This window comes from Lytechinus pictus, chromosome 8 (assembly GCF_037042905.1).
Source record: "Lytechinus pictus isolate F3 Inbred chromosome 8, Lp3.0, whole genome shotgun sequence".
NCBI lineage: Eukaryota > Metazoa > Echinodermata > Echinoidea > Temnopleuroida > Toxopneustidae > Lytechinus > Lytechinus pictus.
This window is the reverse complement of record NC_087252.1, coordinates 14,667,226-14,680,642: the sequence shown is the minus strand read 5'-3', so window position 1 is coordinate 14,680,642 and position 13,417 is coordinate 14,667,226. Positions and strand designations below refer to the sequence as shown.

The window sequence follows — 13,417 nt, the reverse complement described above, 5'->3', positions numbered from 1 at the left end:
ATGATCCTATAGTAGATAAAATAAATGGTTAGTAGTGCACCTATGATGTCAGCAAGTTGGCAATTGTCTAGTGATATTCATTTCATTAAAAATGCATTACTTTTCTTATTAGTTGTCCGATTTCCCTCAAACTTTTTAGTTCTGCCAATCTGATTTTTCTGGTCCTGTTGAAATTTTATTTTATTTTGGGGTTGACTTTCCTTTAAAAAAAATGAGAAAGAAAGAAAGAGTAGAGGGTATAGAGAGAAGATCTTATCTGCCAAATAAAAATAATGATAATAATATAAAATCATATTTCTATACCGCATATCACTGCAGAAGCAGTCCCTATGTGCTTTGTAAATAGCTAGAGAAAAGCAAAAGTATCAAGGTGTGCATACAGACAAAATTCATCGACAAAATATGCATAATTTAACGACAACAAAATAAAGGTCTTGAGTTTGGCAAAAAGCAAGAGAGCAATGCAGAAAGAGGCCACTGTCGCCAAAATACAGAAAGAATGCTGGAGAGAGCGAGAGAGGATGAGTGCAGAAGAGACCCGAGGGAGAGGGGAAAAGAAAAGAAAAAAGAGAGTCTGCAGCTATGAGAACCCTAGTTCTTTTTTTTCATGGATCTGCATGAATATCTGGAGGTGCCATAACTGCGAAACAAAATGCTCATACGATTCCTACACATGTAGGAATTAATATGTAATGCAAGCAGATTAGGTCCCAACAAACTCAACACTTTTTAAAAGCTATATCTCATTCATTATCGAAATAAGGTTTCATCATAGAGATGTACATCTCTATGGGTTTCATCAAGGAGATGTGCGCGGCACGACGAAACGTGTGGTCAACATGTTAGACTCTTGCGCGAGCCGTTTCTGTAGGGGTTTTCAATGTTGTGGCGGAGCAGTGGTGTAAATAAAAAATACGCGGCCCGGCCGGCCACATAAAGGATTTGCACTTGATAGTGAGCCTTATGATACGATTGATCATACACGATAAACAATGCAAATTATTGCAGAAAACCAGCTCTAAAATCAATCGCTAATACCTTGGTCACATTTGATCTACGGCGGCCGTATATAAGGCGAGTTGAAAACAGTCGTTTTATGAAATTCAAGCCACATTTAAGTAGCTGGTACAAAAAAGTGTTAAAACGGCTGTTTTCGACTCCTTACGACCGCCGTATAGTAGAGCAAATGTGACCGAGGAATAAGCTCAATGTTACCATGGACCTATAGGTCCATGATGTTACTGAGCTCCAGTATGTGTTTACCAGTGCGTTCATATATCATGAATGGGAACAAGTAGTCTCATTTGCAGACACTGTTGAGGTTAGACAAGGAGTAATAAATACATTTGGAATATTTATCCGACTGAAATTAAGACACCAATCAACCCCAGACCCCCCCCCCCCTCTATACCCTCCCAACTGCCCAATTTTTTATAATCCTTCCTGTCTGAGGTTGGATTTTGTGCCATAGATCGATTAATAGATCGATTATATATTAGCTGCAATTAAAAAGCAAACTACTAAAATTAATTGTTTATGGTTAACGGGATATACTGGAAATTCAACTCAAGTTTTGGCTAATGATCTGCTTTGATCAAAGTGTTTTAGATATTAAAGCAAGATTTGTCATAATATTAACGGCTTACAGATATTGTCAATTTAATTTGACATGAAAATATTAACCAGTACAGATTGCATATGATTATAGTACTGCTATATATAAAAATTGATACCTACGTTTGGTCGTGGTGGTATCATACACCCTGCAATATTAATGGACTGGTCCCTCTTTCAACCGGGAACGATTCAATATATCTTTTGAAACATTTTGTCCGCCGTGTTGCCTCTTTCTTTCTGTTTGTAAATATTTTTTGTGACAGCGTTTGTAAGCAGTTGCAACACAATTAAAAAGGAGTTTTAACTTCAAACGCCAATTTGGCTTTTGTATTTCAATTGCATTTTCACTTAGCCTACTTGTCATTTCATAAAAGTCTTGGACAGCTAGCAGAGGGTTCATCCGTAAGTAATTAAGCCTTATTTCATTTATTTTTACGGTTTATACTTAGAATTTCATCCAAACATTTCTTCCAATAAGCATGCTTGCCTAAATCCAAGGTCTCTATTTTTTTTCATTCCGATCATCCGATGAAACTAAATGATAAGTTCTAACAGTTTCTGTCACTGAGGAATTTTGGAAAAGACATTTTAGAAAATACCTTTGGAAATCTTGAAATTAAAGCTCGTCATTTTGAAGTTCAATTTTCTTTTCACTTTCTTTCAAAAGTATGGGCGCATTTGTATCACAGAATTTGACATGAGTACACCATATTTGTATCTAAGGTTTGCGAAAATTATCACTTTTTTCATGAATCGTTTTTCTTCTATTTTTTAAGACTGACACTCAAATGCGGTGTAGGGATGATTCAAGCATGCTACATATCCTAAATAATCAGTGAGATATCATGGTCATCAAATGCCACGGAAATATTTCACATTTGTCGAAGAAATGTTTGCTGAAAATTTCACAGATTTAAAGATTCCGTTCGCTTATAAATTAAAAAGTAGAAAGATATTGAGGAATTAATCTCAGTGAACAGAAAAAATATCAAACTTAAGCATAATCATAAATTTAAAAAAAATTATACATAATACGTGTGAAATAAAGAGGCATGCTATAAATGTTTGAAAGATTCATACAAAATTATCCCCTTTATAAATTAATTTATCTCATACTTATGGTTTATTTATATCACTAATTATAAGCGCACCATTGAATATAAAAATATAATGAGGTATTTTCAAGGGTCGATTATTTATGGAGAGAGTGTGCTCTTTTTATCCTCGTCGGTTTTTCTTTTAAAGATTCAAGAAATTGAATACAGAAATATATTTCGTTTGGAATATCATTCATTGAATTCATTCATTTTGAACCATCCAAGCCATGGTGCATGTTACAATATAAATCAATCAACAGACAGGTAATTATATGATTATAATCGATCATGCAATACATCGATTAATAACCCACAAAAAAGGGTGTTGTGGATCAGTGAATAATCTCTGGACTTTGATCCAAAAGGTCCGGGGTTCGAATCTAACCACGGCACTTGCGTCTTTTGGCAAGCGTTTATCTTCATTTACAACTCTACATACAGGTATAGTGAATGGGTACCAGGTAGGAAGAAATTCCTTGAATGCTCGAGTAACCTTTAATCTTTTGTATTTTATCTCAAACTCTGTCACAAACATCACTAACTTTGATTTTTTAATTTAAAAAGTATCAACGTTTTTTCTCTCTCGCCTCGCCCTTTCACAATTGTTGGGTTTTTTTGAGAGAGAGAGATTTCGCTTCATTCGTCATGTCTTGCCCCTCCCCTCCCAAAAAAAAAAATAATAAATAAATTTTAAAAAAATGAGCGTAAGAATGGTGGTCTGTGGCTTATATACGCACCACTCAAAAAAAAAAAAAAAAAAACAGCATTTAAATGAAACAGGGATCATTATTCGTAAAAGTCACCAATCATAATCTAGTTTTCCGCAATTACAATAAAAAAAAAAGAATATCTACAATTATAATCAAACAATCGTCTGCTAATCATAAACTTGCTGGTAATGCATGAAGATATTTTCGTTTGTCTCAATATAGAGTTCCCTTAGTCACTGAATAAAAAAATAAATCTTGTTTAAGTTTCATACAACACACTTTGTAGTTTTTAACAGATCAAATAAGTATTTATAATAACCGACTTGCGTTCATTATGAAGGGCGTCGGGCCTGGAGCCCCCCCCCCCAAAAAAAAAAAAAAAAAAAAAAAAAAAAACACGACCAATGAGAAAAAAAGAGAAATGGAAAGGAAGGGAACCAAAAGGGTGTCATATTTTGTATTTTATCTCAATCTCTGTCACAAACATTAGAAACTTTGATTTTTTTTTCACTCTCGCTTCGCCCCCTCACAGTTGGGTTTTTTTTTTAGATAGAGATTTTGCCTCATTTGTCGTGTCTTGTCCCTCCCCCCCCCCAAAAAAAAAAAAAATATATATATATATATATATATGTTACTCAATACACCACTGCTATAACCTGCTGGGTGTATGCGACTAGTGAGATTCTCTTAAATAACGTAATGAAAAATTTCCTTTAAAATATATATAATTATTATGATTGTAATTTTTGTTTTGAGGCGGGGTGCATTGACAAACAAATTTCCTGTCCTTCCTTCAGTCAGTCAAGGTCATGAAATCATGATTGTTCACTTGGTATATGTAATCAGTTTAGACATAGTGGCCCGAATTCTCGAAGGGTGGCTAACTTAGCCCATGGGCTAAATCGCGTCATTTGACGTCATTTAGCCCACCGTGCTAAATTTTGCATTTCTCGAAGCTCGGCTAACTTAGCCCGGGCTAAATCGTGGGCTAAATCGCGTCATTTGACGTCACAAATTTAGCCACCCATGTGGCCATGGGCTAAATCGTGGGCTAAGTTAGCCGGGGGTGCTAACTAGCCCACGCTTTGTGAAATGCTCGGTGGGCTAAATTAGCCCACGGGGATAGTTAGCCCAGTGGGCTAAGTTAGCACGGGCCATAGAGTGCAATGAAAATCATTATCATGCAAATCAAAGTGAGATTGTCTGGGTAAGACGAATGTATGTAACCACGGCATTTTATTATCAACATAACCAGATAGATTAAGGCGAAATTATCTGATAATAATTTATAAAATGTCTACTAAAACAAAACACATTATATTACCTTATTATTGACTTTATTCCAATGTATATGATGACTCCAAGTGAAGAAATCGTACATTATATTTTATCAACAATTTACTTACAGTGGAAATGATCCCGTTGTACAGTATGTATACAGAGCTGCGTTGTATGTACAAACATAATTTCTTTTGCTAGTGTATTGAAGTGGACTTTGATCATCGTGTACCCTCTCTCAAAAAAAAATCATATGCGATACGATGTAGCATTGACTCGCCACTCGCCCCGAGTTTGTAATAAATTGTTACACTGACTTTTTGTTTATCTTTTTTGATGGAAATTTTGAAAAAAATACAGAAGAGACAAATCGACCAAAAAAATTAATAAAACTGGTATAACAATATTACACCGATATAAATGGTGTAACAATACTACACGGGTCGAGTGGTTAGAGCATTGGACTCACAATCACAAGATTGTAAGTTCGAATCCCCATTCTGCCATTGTCACCACTTTGATAAAAAGGTCCAAGAGTAATATCTGTCGTTTAATATGGGTCAACCATTGTGACTTATTGACCTATATAGACGTAAAATTGTTTCCCAGGTAATTGGTTATATATACCAACTTGACGTTTACCAGCAAAATGCTGTCCTGTCGAGTTCCTACGGGAGTTACCATAAACAGAAGCAGGAACAAAAACACTGGTTAAAAAAAAAACGTTTAGCAGAAATTCAGCTATGATGTGGTGAGAAGAGAGAGAACAAATTTATTGGGACAGATCATAATTATAGGGCAGCAAAGTATTTTTACGAGTTATTTGATGTATTACATTGTATAATTCTGGAGAATAAAGAACTTCATTGAAGGAAAATTTCATAACTAATTTTTTCCATTTCATGCATAGAAATGTCAACTCAGCATCGTAACACCTACCCCAGTGACAGAGACAACGACAAAAATAAGGTAAAAAAAAATAAAATGTTATAGTCATAGAATAAGAGAGTATAAGGCACTCAAGGCAGTGAAGAATTCTTCTTGCTGATGGAATTATATAGTTGTTAAAAATCACTTTGGACTTACTGATTTGGATATATTTTCATATGTATAATTTTAATTTCTCCGTTGGTATGCACTGTAAAAACTGTGGCGTTAAAACTGACACCAATTGGTGTTAATAGAGGACCACACCCTGAGGTGTTAAAATAACACCCTAGAGATTGAACATAACACCAAAGAATGTAAATGTAACAGCCATAGGTGTTGTAATAACACCTATAGGTGTAAAACTAACACCACCAATTTAACACCGGTGTTAAATAACGGGTGTGGTCCTCTATGTGCACCGGTTAACACCACAGTTTTTTGCTGTGTAGTAATTCACTAAAAATGTTAATTCGCTTATGTTTTCATGTGAGATTTGTCGAGGGACGTGCATATTGGTGTGTTTGTTTTTTTTAATCAAATTTTTAAATCAGTATTTTTCTTTGTTTATATTTTGCTAGATATCAATGAAGGGTCCAGGTTTCCATCTTGAAATCGATCCATCCAGCACGACCAAGATCTCATTTTCTGTCCATAATAATGAAGTAGAAATCGTGCTGAAAATGAAGGTGAGTATGCAAAGAAGCTAATCTGATCCCTAATATAATCACGCTCCTCTTAGAGTGAGATGAGGGGACCAGTCGTAATGGAGTGAGATTTCGGTCTTTCAAGAGTGAATTTTCATCTCTTTTAGAGTGAAACTGGAAAAAAAATGCACACTTTCACTCCTAAAAAAGGTGAAAACTCACTCTTGAAAGACCGAAATCTCATTCCATTACGACGGGTCTCTCATCTCACTCTGCTCTGGGAGGAGTGTGATTATTAATGGACCAGATGAGCTCATTTGCATTTACAGAGTATATCAATAAAAAAAGGTTAACCTCACTGTCATATTATTCCTTATTGTTTAAGAAAATTATTTCATACAGTATAATAATATCAATTTGAATAAATAAAACATAATGAATAAGGTTTCGAATGGAGATAATACTTGAAGAAGAAAATTGATAAATGTGAATGCTGCCCTCTATGTGCTATTTTAATACTCTGACCAACTCAAAATCAGACAAGTATTACTAAAATATAGGCTCATCAAAATTTCATATTAAATTAATCATTCCACATACAAAATTTATGAAGTATGTAAACATTTTTTTTTTTTTGGGGGGGTCTATTCTTTGTTATGGCTGTTAACTCAATATAGGCCTATGCATGAATGCTATTCCAATTCCACCTGTTTCACCTTCTTCATTTTTTTTGTGAATGCAATATGACGGGAGAAAGGAAATAAAGTAAATTTCTTTTTCTTTCCTCGCATATAAAATAGTCCTCTCTCCATCTCATCATTTACTTTGAAATTGCTTTTCTACATCTTTTAAGGAAGAAAAAGAGGTCTTGACAGTGGGTGTGCAGCCTCAGGACGAAAGAAACTTCGTGGTGGGACTGGACGCTGCTCCCGAAACTTCGGGGTCGGAGACACGCGATGAAGAAATGTCCGAGATAGTAAGTATACGGCGCTTATATTTATTTTCCTATCCCCACTTTTGTCTTCTTCTCTGTGGACGTAGAGGTCTCTGTGTGTATAGGATGGGGAGGGGGCAATTTTAGCCAACGTTAGCGTGGAAATATACAAATCTATGTAAATGTGCATGTGACACTATGTCTACAAAGTGTTATAAACCTCAAAAAGTTTTTAAAAATTAATTAATATTTGATCCTCTATTAGTCAATTCAATGATAATTCATTTCAAAATTATACAATGGTAATGGATGTTGTCACTTGTATAAATCCTTTTTTAACCTAAATACTTTTCTCATTTCTCATTTATTAGGGACCACTGCGATCTGATGAAGGGAGGCAAGTTTCTCTGGGATTGCCAGAGGAGTGATCACGGATCATATTCTTTAGTTGGGAGAGGAGGGGGGGGGGGGGCAGGAGAGGGGTAGGGTGAATGGTAAGACAATCCACAATATTCTGAAACAGGTGCCTAAAATATTTTATTATAATCTTCCTATGCTGCGTTTGACCACTTAAAAAAATATCATTTCTAACAGAATATACAATGTAATCAAATGTATTTGTTTGCATTTCAAACTGAAAATAAGATGAATTTACTAATATATATTTCTCGTTTGTTTATGAATAACTTCAATAATCACACACCTTGTATATTTAGATGTAATATCTAATGAAATACGGGAATTTAAAAAACAGCACAGTGTGTATAATGTGGAACCAGAAAAGAAACAAATGCATTTATGAACTGCTTGGCAAAGAGAGCAAAAACAAGCGCAAAACTCCATCAGCTAAAAATAAAATAAAAATAAAACTCTGGGACCGTTGTACCTAAATGTACACTTTGATTTTCAGAGTACTAAATTATGTGGTAATCGAAATTTCTTTCATTGAACTCATTCAGTTTTTTACTTCGATTAATTTTCAGAAGGTAACTTGCCTAACAGGGTATACTCTTCTTCTATTACTCCTATCTGTAATGTACATACAGATATCTTGTTCATATTCGCGTATAGACAGTTAAGAGCCTCCTTATTAATTATGAATATATCTTGGTCGTATTTCTGTATATACTCTGGACACATAAGAGGCCTTTTGTAGAGCTGATTAATTTTATCATGTGTGTGTTTAGTCAGAGGTGATGTCAAAATTCTTAGATTAATGAGAAGCGGAGGGGTGGGGGGGGGGGGCAGGATCGGTATCCAAAGAGGGGTATGATGTAGATAATACCTGTCCAATTCATTATTTTCCATTAGAAATAAGGATTCAATGGGATGGGGTAAACTATAAGTTACCCCCCCCCCCCCAGGGATTTTCTCCAGTGCTCGATTGATGTGATACCAATTGATATGATTCTGATTCACATGATGATGTGCAGAGGGGGGGGGTCGGTTTTCCTCCCCAATACAGTTGTCAAATACTCAAATTAGCTTGTTCATAATTATTCAACTACTTTGATATGTGTATTGAATTGTTGTATTTCATAAGCAATTTAAAGTGTATTTTTAATAATGATTTTGATGTGCGAAATTCATTTTGCTGTTATTGTAGAAATAAGTGAAATGGAATCGATGTGAAATGAAATTAAATCGATTTAGGTTTAATCTTGTGTATGGTAATTCTCCCAATCCTGATTTTCATTGTCATGATTTGTTGTCACGACTGATAACTGTATAACAATGACTTACATAATTAAAACAATAAAATAATCTCTAGTGATCAATAAATACAAAGTGATTATATATTCACTCCTCTTGTGTATTGCATGTGAAATTATAAAACAATGCTTTACTAAATTATTATGCTAAATGCCCTGACAGAAGTCGTTTGTATTGGGTTATGTTTGGATATCAAATATTGGTAGTCGAGCTTAATCGTGGTTGGCAACCAGAAATAAGATAACGATGACGGCGATGATGAAAGTGGTGGTGGTGGTGGTGGTGGTGGTGGTGATGATGATGATAATAATAATAATAATATAGGTATATTTACCTAGGGTAGCCACTTCAGTTTCGAAAACTGTTCTACCAGCCGCGGGCCCTGCTAATATTATTACCCCGGTTTAGCTGAGCTGCCAAGACGCTCAAGCATTCAAAACATTTCTTCCTACTGGGTACCCATTCACCTCATCTGGGTTGAGTGCAGCACAATGTGGATGAGGTTCTTGCTGAAGGAAATTACGCCATGGCTGCATGGGATTCGAACCCACGACCCTCTGTTTCAGAAGTCAGAAGACTAATCCACTGGGCCACAACGCTCCACAACATTAATGATGATGATGAAAGTGATGATGATGATGATTGCTAAGATGATGATGATGAGGGTGGTGATGACGATGATGATGAGGGTGGTGATGGTGATGATTATGATGATTTTTAAGATGATAGTGATGATAATAATAGTTAAGATGATGATAATGATGGTGGTGATAAGGGTGGTGATGACGATGATGATGGTGATGATGACGATGATGGTGGTGATGATAATAGTTATTAGATGATGATAATGATGGTGGTGATGACGATGATGATGGTGATGATGACGATGATGAGCGTGGTGATGACGATGATGATGATGATGATGACTACGATGATTACAATGATGATGCTAAAGATGATTGAGATGAAAATGTAGATCATTAAGATTAACGGAGATAAGAATGGTTGTGATGAAAATGATGTTGGGGATGACACTGATGACAATAAAGATAATGATGATGATGACATCAATAATGATGATGGTGATAAAATTTGTGATAATGACGGTGGTAGTGAAATGATATTCATGACGGTTTACTTCGTCTTCCTCTTCTAGTCTTCCTTTTCCTTCTCCTTCCTTTTCTTCTTCAGCTTCTTCTTCTTCGTCTTTTTCCCTTCTCTTCCTCCTTCTTCTGAAATTGTAATAATCTAGCAACTATTTGTTATAGAAAGAAAGCGACAGGAAATGGCAAAATAATAAAACTGTATTTTCTCCCTCTCTCTCCCTTCCTCTCACACTTTCTCTGTCTCATATTTCGACTGTTGTGCTTTTTATTTTCCTTTTTTCTCTCCTTTCTCTTCTTCATTCCATCTTATAGTTTCCTTTTTTTCTGCAGGCGGTATTTGCGAATTGACAAATTTGTTATAGTTTCCTACATGCCTTTAAGCGACATACGTGTACCCATGTACTTGTATTAAAAAGTTTTATGAGCTCATATAATTGACATCTTATAGTTACAAAACTAAAATCAAAGTAATATAAATTTTAATACAAACAAATCTCATACAATGTAATATTACAAGATAGAATATAAAAATGGAGATGAAACTATCGGTTTAGCCGTTAGACTCGGAGAGGGATAAGAGAAGGTGACAGGGAGGGGAGGGAGAGAGGGGAGGGAGAGGGAGAGAGAGAGAGAGAGAGAGAGAGAGAGAGACGGTGAGAATGGGGGAGGGGAAAGTGAAAGGGCAAGATCTGAAACTCGGAATCAGGAGTGTCATGTGAGAGCTACAGAAAGGACAGTAAGAAATCTGAGGGTTATATCGTGTGAAAAATGAAATAAAAATAAAATAATGTAAAGAAAATTAGGAAAAGCTTAGTATCTTAATCATAACTGACTCGCTAAAATGTAGAAGTTTTATAATAAATATTTTCTTAAAATGGATGAGGAATCAAGATTGTTTTGGATCTAGAATTGAAGTTTGAGCCCAGTTTCCCCTAGGATAATTTCAACAATATATTACACATACATCATTATAACAGCAAATTACGTCTCATTCTCAATTTCCTACCAAGTCAAAAATCTTAAAACATGAATGATAATTTTAGTGCCAATTTGTAGGCGTTACTGTATATGAAAATTTAAATTGGAACTTACACATACGTTAATTGCATATCTACTGACTATAGCATCTCGAGAAACGTCGGTGTACTTAACAAAATGTGCATTATTCCACATTCTTCCCTTGTCACACTATAAAATTCATCAATTATACCCTACATATCGTACTTCAAAATAGTTTGGGCAACCTAGCTGCGCAAAACTATAATTAATATACTTAGACAAAAACTGTTCGAATTCGTATTGATTCGCAGTATTTATCACACACAAACCCATTATTCCATAAACTAAAGATTCTAACAGTATTTGAAGTTAAAGTTTATAACGTCCACCTTCATTCCACAATTTTTATACAATGAACACATCTATTCATTCATAGGGCCTATACCCTAGCTACGCGGAACTTTTCAAATTGTCATTTGATTAACCCCAAATCATGCAAATTACTTATTGCACAGAGATCCACGAGACATCACGGTCCCGATTTCGTTATGGAACTCTTGACCAGAGTCCGGCTATCAGATTACTCATTTAAGGCAAATGTTAAATCCATTTTATTAAGTCCATGGCCTAGATTCATTTTCATCATTATGGCATCATCCTCAATTCTTATCATCTTCATCATTATAAAATCATGAACAAAATAATATTTCAATTCTGCTTTATAAATGTATTTATTAATTTAATTAGTTTTCCCGGGGTAGTCATTTTTTTAAAGCAATCTGCTTATAATGACAATCCTTCTCCTGCAAACCGTTAATATTACATTTTTGGTGGTAGATAATATTTTTTTAGAACGATTTTTTTTATTTAGTATTTATTTTCTTTCAGTGATTCATGCCAAAAATCAATTACTAATATATTATGTTTGTTATGCGTACACCTTTTAATGAAACATGCATTATATATGTTATGAATGCAGAAGAAAACAATGAATCCAGTCAAATAATTGGACGCGTTAATTGGCATTCGACCAATTGGAAATAAACCAATAGGCCTACCACGGTGTTAAGAGAAAGAAAAATTAAACCTGTAGGCCCTAATGAAAGAATGACGTACAATTAAAGATCGAGTTACGCGCCTTTCATGACCATGAAGTTCATGCAGAATCGTCGACTGGGATCGTTTATGGCTGGGGAGGGAGAGCGATAGGCCTACTTGTTTGAATAATAATAATATAGGGTATTTATATTGCGCACATATCCACCTTGTTAGGTGCTCAAGGCGCTCCTATATTACCCGGCTAAGCTAGGCGTTCATAGTGCACACAGCTTTTTAAGGAATTACTTCCTACCGGTACCCATTTACCTCACCTGGGTTGAGTGCAGCACAATAGACATGAAGACAATAGATATGTAAGATTTTAATTATCACCTGCTTGCCCCATTGCCTCCTTAAAGGACAAGTCCACCCAAACCAAAAGTGGATTTGAATAATAAGAGAAAAATTCAACAAGCACAACACCGAAAATTTCATCAAAATCGGATGGACAATAAGAAAGTTATGACAATTTTAAGTTTCGCTTAATTTCACAAAATAGTTATATTCACATCCTGGTCGGTATGCAAATGAGGGCACTACTGATGACATCGCTCACCCACTATTTTTTTTTGTATTTTATTATATGAAATATGAAATATTCTAATTTTCTCCTCATTGTCCTGTGAACAAAGTTTTATTTCGCCCTGAACACGTGGAATTACCATTGTTTAACATTAAATGGTTCAGTCAAGTTGGTCTTATTGTCAAATCTGTAAAAATTTAAATGATTCAAACAATAAAAAACAAAAGAAATAGTGAGTGAGGGACATCATCGATTCTCTCATTTGCATGTGACTTAATTGTGCATATAATTATTTTGTGAAAAATAAGCGAAACTTTAAAATGTCATAAGTTTCTTCATTTACATCTGATTTTGATGAAATTTTCAGCATTATGCTTGTCTGATTTTTCTCTATTGATTCAAATCAAAATTTTTCTGAGGTGGACTTGACCCTTAAACTTTAATATTAGAGAATGATTCAAGCATTATTATTTGCGGTACTAGCATGAATAGGGTATAGGTAGACAAAAATATATCTCTCGCTCCCGATAGAATGGACCCCCCCCCCAAACATTTTCTACGTTTTGGGACGCGTATTGCATGAATGGCCTGCACGTCTACGGTATAGCCTCTTTCTGTCTTTGGGGCGTTCAAGTGCAGTATTCACAAGACAAGACAAGACAAGACAATTATTACAATTTGTGGTGAGCAGTGGTTATAGTGACACCCCTTCCTGAAATTCCCGCATCAGTGTGCAGCATATCGTAATTTATACGCCCGGGGGGGGCA

General features: G+C 35.2%; 1 protein-coding gene across 1 annotated transcript; it reads left to right on the top strand.

Moving 5' to 3' along the window:
- Nucleotides 1-5,610: 5,610 nt before the first annotated feature.
- LOC135155007 (uncharacterized) lies at nucleotides 5,611-7,644 on the top strand. The gene is made up of 4 exons (XM_064103285.1): nucleotides 5,611-5,671; nucleotides 6,211-6,318; nucleotides 7,130-7,252; nucleotides 7,582-7,644. Exons 1-4 carry the CDS (start codon nucleotides 5,615-5,617, stop codon nucleotides 7,636-7,638), a joined length of 345 nt encoding a protein of 114 aa, XP_063959355.1. The 5' UTR covers nucleotides 5,611-5,614; the 3' UTR covers nucleotides 7,639-7,644.
- The last annotated feature ends 5,773 nt before the right edge of the window (nucleotides 7,645-13,417 follow it).